This window comes from Chaetura pelagica, unplaced genomic scaffold, assembly GCF_000747805.2.
Source record: "Chaetura pelagica isolate M959 unplaced genomic scaffold, ChaPel_1.0 scaffold38, whole genome shotgun sequence".
In the NCBI taxonomy this organism is placed as follows: domain Eukaryota; kingdom Metazoa; phylum Chordata; class Aves; order Apodiformes; family Apodidae; genus Chaetura; species Chaetura pelagica.
Window position 1 is genome coordinate 279,135 of NW_009954181.1, and position 8,117 is coordinate 287,251.

Below are 8,117 nucleotides of genomic sequence, written 5' to 3' on the forward strand. Positions count from 1 at the left end.
CAGCCTCCCGTGCTCCGGTACCCGCCTCCCCAGGGACCGAGCATCCCGGTGCTCCAATGCACGGATCCCCCGGGACCGAGCATCCCAACCCCCCGGTGCTCTGGTACCCGCATCTCCAGGGTCAGGACCGAGCATCCCAACCCTCCAGTGCCCGCATCCCCAGGACCGAGCATCCCAACCCCCCGGTACCTGCACCCCCGGGGTCTGGACCGAGCATCCCGGTGCTCCAATGCACGGATCCCCAGGGACCGAGCATCACAACCCCCCGGTACCTGCATCCCCAGGGACGGAGCATCCCAACCCCCTGGTGCTCGAGTACCCGCATCTCCAGGGTCAGGACACAGCATCCCGGTGCTCCAATGCACGGATCCCCCGGGACTGAGCATCCCAACTCCCCGGTGCTCCGGTGCCCACGTCCCCAGGGTCAGGACCGAGCATCCCAACCCCCTGTGCTCCGGTTCCCGCATCCCCAGGGACCGAGCATCCCGGTGCTCCAATGCACGGACCCCCGGGACCGAGCATCCCAACCCCCCGGTACCTGCACCCCCGGGGTCTGGACCGAGCATCCCGGTGCTCCAATGCACGGACCCCCGGGACCGAGCATCCCAACCCCCCGGTACCTGCACCCCCGGGGTCTGGACCGAGCATCCCGGTGCTCCAATGCACGGATCCCCCGGGACCGAGCATCACAACCCCCTGGTGCTCTGGTACCCGCATCCCCTGGGGGTCAGGACCGAGCATCCCAACTCCCCGGTACCCACATCCCCAGGGACTCAGCATCCCGGTGCCCCAATGCACAGACCCCCCGGAACCGAGCATCCCAACCCCCGGTGCTCCGGTACCCACATCCCCTGGGGGTCAGAACCGAGCATCCCACCCCCCGGTTCCCGCATCCATCCCCATCACATTCAGAGTTATCAAATCTTGAATTAACCCACCCCTGCAACCAGGTCCAAACGGGCACTAACCCGGCCCAGCTTAATTTCACCTAATTAACCCGTTTCCTCCACGGCTGGTTTTGCGGCCGGGAGTTGATTCTTGTTGTTGGTTGTTGTTGTTGGCTCTTTTGTTTAGTTGTTTTATCTTTTTTCCCCAGGATGAATAAACCGAGGCAGGAAACGGATGGAAAGGCCACTGCCCAAAAATCTTCATTCGTGGTCAAAAATGTAAAACCAACCCTTGGAAAATGCCTCATGTTTAAAAAACCAAACAAAAAACCAAACCCAACCCAAAGCCAAACTCTCTGCTCTGTCATAAAAACCCTGGGACTGTTTTGGAGAATTCCTTGCAAAATAGGGGGGGGGAAAAACCAAAACCCCAGCAACTCCTCAGGGCTGGACTCTCTGCTGCTTCGTTTTGATTTCATTTCCTCTTAAATCGGGTTGATGTTGTTCTCTCTTGCAAGGCAGGAGCAATTAGCAGTGGTTGCAGCAGGTTGCACATCTGCAGGGGTTGCTCCAGTTTTAATAAGGCATCATTTAGTAGGAGGAAGAAGGATCTGCTCCTGATTATCCAGGGTGATGCCTGGAACACGGGGAATTCATAAAAATAAAACCAGCCTGGGCTGCCATCCCCTCAGCCCCAGGTTGCTGCTCCAACAAGCCCGGAGCTGGGGTGTTTGATGGTGAAATGGGTGGAGATTGGGTGGGTTTAGGCAACCAACAGCTTTGTGCTGCTTGGGGTTTGCTCTGAGCAGGTCACGGGTGGGAAATAGGGGCTAAACTGCCCGAAACCATGTCTGGAAAACAGTGCAATCCGGCGTGGTCTGTGTCCTTCTTGTGCTCCAGCAAAAGAACGGCGTCCTCCTTCGACTCCCACCTGAGTTTGTTCTCATCTGAACTGAGATCCTGGTTTCCCATCCACCCAGAAGACACCCAGCTGTGCCTCCCCTCCCACCCCAGGGTCTGGCCCCTCACTTTAACCTGTGAAGATCTCCCTTGCTCACCCCCTTCAAGCCACCAGGATGTGCAATTCCCAGCTGGAAGCTGGTTTGCCCTCTTTTTTTGTCGCCTGTAGGAGCTCTTGGAGCAGCTCCAGGAGCCTCTTTCCTTTCCCATTAGCACCCACACAAGTGACACCTTCCCTGTGCAGCCTCCCTCTCCTCTCCCCAACCTGGACACCTTCTGCTGGGGGCTCCAGGACTCAATTCATTTGTTTTGGCTCAATCCTGCTGACGTCCTTCTTTGGCAACCCCTGATTTTCCCTCGTCATCGCGAGGATTTGGGGTTTGTGTTCCCCTCCCAGACCTGGCAGAGCTGCTCCTGGTCCTCAGTGAGCACAGTCCCAAGGGTTAAAGCGTCCTGGTCAGAGGGAGAGGAGGGTGAAGAGGGTGGTTCAGCAAGGGAGCCTGTTTTCTAGGTGCTCTGAATTGGAACAGCCCCTCTGAAATGCCAGGTCTGGGATTCAGCCCACTCCCATGGGTGAGTTAGGATGGACTTAACAGGGTTCTGCATGGAGACACAGGGATCTGGAGGAGATGAGGAGTTCTAAGACCAGGATGGATGAGCTGAGCAGAGGATCAGCCTCTTCAAACTCTTCCCAGTGGTGCCCAGTGACAGGACGAGGGGCAATGGGCACAAACTGGAGCACAGGAGGTTTGACCTGCATGTGAGGTTGTGGAGTCTCCATCCCTGAAGACATTCCAGACCTGGATGTGTTCCTGTGGGATCTGCTCTAGGAGATCCTGCTCTGGCAGGGGGTTGGACTGGATGATCTCCAGAGATCCCTTTCCAGCCAAGATAATGCCATTCCAAGATAATGGCAGAGAAGGGACATTATGATTCTAGGACATGTCAGGAAGGACATTTCCATTAGGAATAAGGAAGGGTATATGGCTGGAGCACCAGGTGCTGGTGTGACCTTGCTGGGACACTGTGGCTGCTTCTGTCCAGGGACAATGAATTCAGATTTATGCAGTTTCCAGCAGCAGCAGGACAGTATTTCAGGAGCTAAGCCTGGAGTGTGGCTTGCCAAGTTCAGCAAGATGAGATGGAAGGAAGGTCCAGCTCCTGTCTACAAACACAAGGAAGGAGAAATACAAACCGAGGAGAGAGGGAAGCAGCTAAGCTAGAGAACAACATTAGCACAAGGGGGAGCAAACATCCAGGAATAACTGGGATTTGGGATCAGGAGAGCCTGGCCCTTGGAAGCAGGAGGTTCAGGAACTCAAGAGCAAACCACTATTTCCACACCTACCTGGTGATGACCACGCATGGAGGAGCAGCCTGGGATATCCTCCAACCTCTGGAAGTGCCTTGTGAGAGGAAATAAGTTGATAAAACATAATTACCCACATCTGGGGAGCAGCACAGAGTGGGGGGGTCCAGCCAAGGGTTGACCCTAATGCTTTCCCCTTGATGGGACTAGAGAAATTCATCTCTCTGCCCACTGGTCCCTGTTGTCCCCAGGGTGTCATTATGGGACAGAGGAGCTCCCATAAGGTTTATTTTCTTATCCCACTATTCTTTGTTTCAAAAGTTAAATTCTGCTGGTTGGGCTGCTGTGATTAATTAAGGGGTTTTTCCTACCCTTTAGTATCCCAAAGCCTTTGGCATTGTTTGAAATTCCAATTATTCAAACTCAAACCCAACAATGGCAACGAAATGACAAAAAAGAAAGTGGGGGGAAAAAAAAAACAAAACCAGGGCAGGCTGTTCCCTTAATGAGCCCAAACCCAGGACCCGGCGCCAAGGGAAGTCATCTAAAATAAATGTCACACCTGGTTATAAATAGGGTGGCATGTGTCACTGTGCCCATTAACGGAGTGACATGTCCCGTGGTGATGGGTTAACCCTTGCCCTCCCATCAGGCTAAACACCAGCAGCCTCAGCAGCAGCTTTTTCTGGCTCCACCAGTGAGTGGAAACCACTGATAATACAGAAAATAAACCACAGCTGCTGTTCAACACCAGGCTGTGCTTTCAGCTGGGACACTGAGCCTGTTTGTCCCCAGGAAAGGTATCTGGGTTACCTTGTAATGAGACTGTGCTTATTCCAGTGGGCTGACTCCAAAATCTTATCTTCTGTAACACCAAATGTAAGTTATCCCTTCAGCAGACAACACCACACCTGGAGAGATGACACCAAGTTCCTGCTCTCTGTGGTCACTGCACAGTTCAAGGAAGGAGCCACCTCCACTGTTTCAGCCCTCGGTGGGCTGTGTGTCCTCCTGGGAAGCCATAGAATCATTGAATGGTTTGGGTTGGAAGTGACCTGAAAGATCATCTAGATCCACCCCCCTGCATGGGCAGGGACACCTCCCACCAGCCCAGGCTGCTCCAAGCCCCATCCAACCTGCCCTTCAACACTGCCAGGGATGGGGCAGCCACAGCTTCCCTGGGCAACCTGGGCCAGGCTCTCACCACCCTCACACTCCACAATTCCCTCCTCATGTCTCACCTCAATCTCCCTCTTCCAGTTTTCATCCCTTCCCCCTTGTCCTCTCCCTCCCTGCCCTTGTCCCAAGTCCCTCCCCAGCTTTCCTGGAGCCCCTTCAGGCACTGGAAGCTGCTCTAAGGTCTCCCTGGAGCCTTCTCTTCTCCAGGCTGAACACCCCAACTCTCCCAGCCTGGCTCCAGAGCAGAGCTGCTCCAGCCCTGGGATCATCTCTGTGGTCTCCTCTGGACTCTCTCCAACAGCTCCATGTCCTTGTTATGCTGGGGGCTCCAGAATGAACACAATTCACAGAACCGTCCAGATGTAGGAACATACAGAGAGCAGGCAGCTGCTCATAACCAATCTGCAATAAGATGATTCAAAATTTCTGGGGGATAGTTTTTACTCCCAGGGTTTTTCCTACTCTACCATGCAGTGTTTTGGCTTAGCATCTTAAACCTGAATTAACCATTTATTTGCAGCTGAATAAGCTGTGGGAAAGGGAGATTTACAGTATTGCTCATGGGATGGAGCTAAAAATACATATGTATATACTGAGAAGAGTGCAAATAGAGACAAATACAAAGAGGTACCAGGCAATAAATCCTTTATTGAAGGGGTAAAGGCAGAGTCACAGATTGGTTTCAAAGTTAAAAAAAAATACAAACAAAAGGCTAAAAACCAGAAAAAAATATATTTCCCTCCCTCCCCCGAGCTTGATTTGGGGGTGCTTGCAGTCACACCCTGATCTGGGGGCACCAGGGAGGAGGGAGACACACCAGCCAGACACCAAAGTGGTTAAACAATGAGCAGAGAAATCCCCTCTCTGGCCCTGCTGCAGGTTCCAGAGTGGGGCTGTGGGAGCAGCATAACACAGACAGTCTTTTATTATTATTATTATTTTGTGGGTTTTTCTCCTTTTTTCCTTCCCTCTCCTTTCCTGACAGCTACTGTACAAAACCCAACAGAAATTTATAATAAATACCTAACACAGGAGGCTCAGTACATTGCTACAATCCTTCACTGAAGGGAAACATATATATACATATATATATATATCCTAATATATAACCTCTTTGACTTAAATCAGCATAAAGGCTACTTGTTCCTACAGGAAGGCAAGGGCAGGAACCCCACTTTTACCATCACCCAACCCCAAACATCAACCAAGCAGCACTGCTTGCAGTCCCCCCACTCCCAGGTGGGTCCTTCTCCTTCTCCTTGCTGGAAAAGCAGCAGGATTTGCCCACAGCAGGGACCTTTTGCATCTGGGAAGGGAGCTTTTGCATCTGGGAAGCTCCAGCTAAGCACAGTGAATATAAAAGAACAACTGGAAGAGACCCTTGGTGTGCACAACTTGTGTGATAAATACAGATGTTTTCCTTGGCACCATCTCAGGCTGACATTTCTGACCCATCCTAAATGTTATGATGCTGGAGAGGAAATCCAGGCTGATCTTTGAGTAAAAATCCTTACAGGCTCAAGGGGGGAGGGGGGAGAAGGAGGGGGAGAATTATAACCCTGCAAGGCTACGTGACTTTAGCATCCAGCTATTTGTTAGAGTGAGGGCTTAAATTCCTGGAGATTAATTAGCAGACACAGAACATTGCCCCAAGGTGGGTCTGAACAGCAGCCCAAGCAGCTCCACATCCAAACTCTGCAGCTGGGCTTTAATTTTATTTCTTTTTTTTCCTAAAAAAAAAAAAAGTGAGCCATGGGTTCTCTCAATCTTTGGCTGTGACCCCCATGGTTTCAATAGGAATCAGCTCCAGGAGATAAAAGCTGGATAATTTAGGGTTTCAGATAAATCATAGGGTTTCTGACATGGCTTTGGGGAGAGGTTCATCCCACAGTCCAATCCTGAACCTGCCTGGCCAGCAAGAAAAGGGTCTCATGGGAGCTTAGCTCAGGCAAAAGAGACAAGAAAAGGGATTCACTCCACAACTGGAAGCTCAGATGTTGTATGTTCAAGTCCTCCTCCTCCAGCCCTTCTCTTCCTATGGGATAAAGGCTGTACCCACTGGAAATTCCATGTTTTGCTGCCAAAAGGGAAGCTGAGGCAGGGTATGGGTTGTGAGGAACATTGAGAGGAGACTGGGGATATTGGGTTGCCTGTCCAGCCATGGCAAAACCTTCCCAAATTCCCTCCCCATCCCCAGGCACCAGCAGCAGGATTGCTCAAGTCAGGCTGGATCCCGGCCCCAGATCCAAGCATCTTCATGTACCCCAGGAAAGAAGAGGTGAAGAGCAGCCACCATCACTGCAACGGGCTGGGGAGAGGTTCAGCATCTGCAGATCCTGGGCTCATCCCTGCTACCAGTCAAATGATCTCCAAAATTAAAGCTGGGCTTGGAAAACGAGCACGCAGGGCAGTGACAGATGAGGAGGGGAGAGGAAGGGCTGGGACACCCACGTGTCTGCTCCAGAGAGGGGATGGGCCACCACAACGGGCATTTCATGGTCAAAGCACTGCAGAATTGGTGATGAATTAACACTTGTGGTGGCTGGTAAACCAGACCAGGTATAACCAAGCCTCAGTTTTATAGCTGGGGAAACGGAGGCATGGGGTGGCAGCTCTAGGGATATCTCTGCAGGTGCTGGGGGTGTTTGGAGGCAGAGGCTTGTCACCTTTGGATTATGAACCACCACGACCACCTCTCCTGTCCTCCTGCCCAAGGCATGTCAGGATCTGGCCCTCAGCTCGTTCCTGCTCCCAGCCAGATGAGCAAACTAACTCCCAAGCTAAACCCACAGCCAGTAAAACACTCCCCACACTCAAGGACACCCACATGGCTGCAGGGAGGAGACAGCAACCTGATCCAAGGCTTTTTCAAGGGGATCCCAGTTTTATCAGCAAACCCACCCACCATGGACCTCCTCAACCTGGGACAGGGTGACCGCAAAGTCAAGCTCCACGTTTTTTTTCCCCCAGCAAACAGAACCTGTGTTTAACAGCAGCTCTTTGGAAAACATCCCATGGATACCCTTGTGGTTTTTCCCTCCCTCCCCCTAAAATTACAACTCGCCTTATGAGCAACCAGGGCTGGAAAGAGAGGCAGGAAGCAAGGAAAAGAAGCGGTTCCTCCCCGTTTTACGCCGCCGTTGTTCCCCCCTCTGAGGTAGACGTGGATGGGGTGGGGATGGAGAGTGGCTGCTGCTGGCAGGGCTCAGCACTGCTGCAGGACACAGGCGGCAGTGGCCGGTGCTGGCCCTGGGGAGCTGCACTTCTCCGGGTCGGTGACTTTCCCGGTGTAATCGATGCAAGAGGCGTTGCGCGTCCGCACGCCCTCCCCACAGGTTTGGGAGCAAGGAGACCAAGGGCCCAGGCGCCAGAGAGGGCAGGGGACATCTCCACAGGGCTTGATGTCCTCGGGTTTGAGGGCTCGGTCGCAGGTGGAGGAGGTTTCACCCTCCACGTCCCGACAATCCACCGTCCTCCTCTGCCAGCCGGAGCCGCACGTCTTGGAGCACTCGGACCAGTCGCCCAGGACCCACTGGGAGGTCAACATGGGCTGGATGACGTTGGCTGATTTCTTCTCCTTGCCTTTCTGCTTGTTGAAAGGCACGTCCTTGGGGATGAAGAAGGTGTACTTGACTTTCGGTGGGAAGATCTCGCTGGCGATGGTCAGCAGCTGGACGGTCAGGGGCTCTGGGAGCCGTCGGAAGCTCTGCAGCCTCTCCAGGGTGGTCATGGAGCCGCTGTATTTCAGGATGGTCCCCTTCACGAGGATGTCCTGCTCCATG

At 53.0% G+C, this 8,117-nt stretch overlaps 1 protein-coding gene across 1 annotated transcript in view; it reads right to left on the reverse strand.

Moving 5' to 3' along the window:
• Window positions 1-7,540: 7,540 nt before the first annotated feature.
• The window catches only part of ADAMTS8 (ADAM metallopeptidase with thrombospondin type 1 motif, 8), a 34,053-nt gene continuing 33,476 nt past the window's right edge, over window positions 7,541-8,117 (reverse strand). Inside the window, exon 11 of the mRNA XM_010002887.1 lies at window positions 7,541-8,110. Within this exon, the coding sequence (XP_010001189.1) occupies window positions 7,541-8,110 (570 nt within the window). The remainder of the gene's footprint in view (window positions 8,111-8,117) is intronic.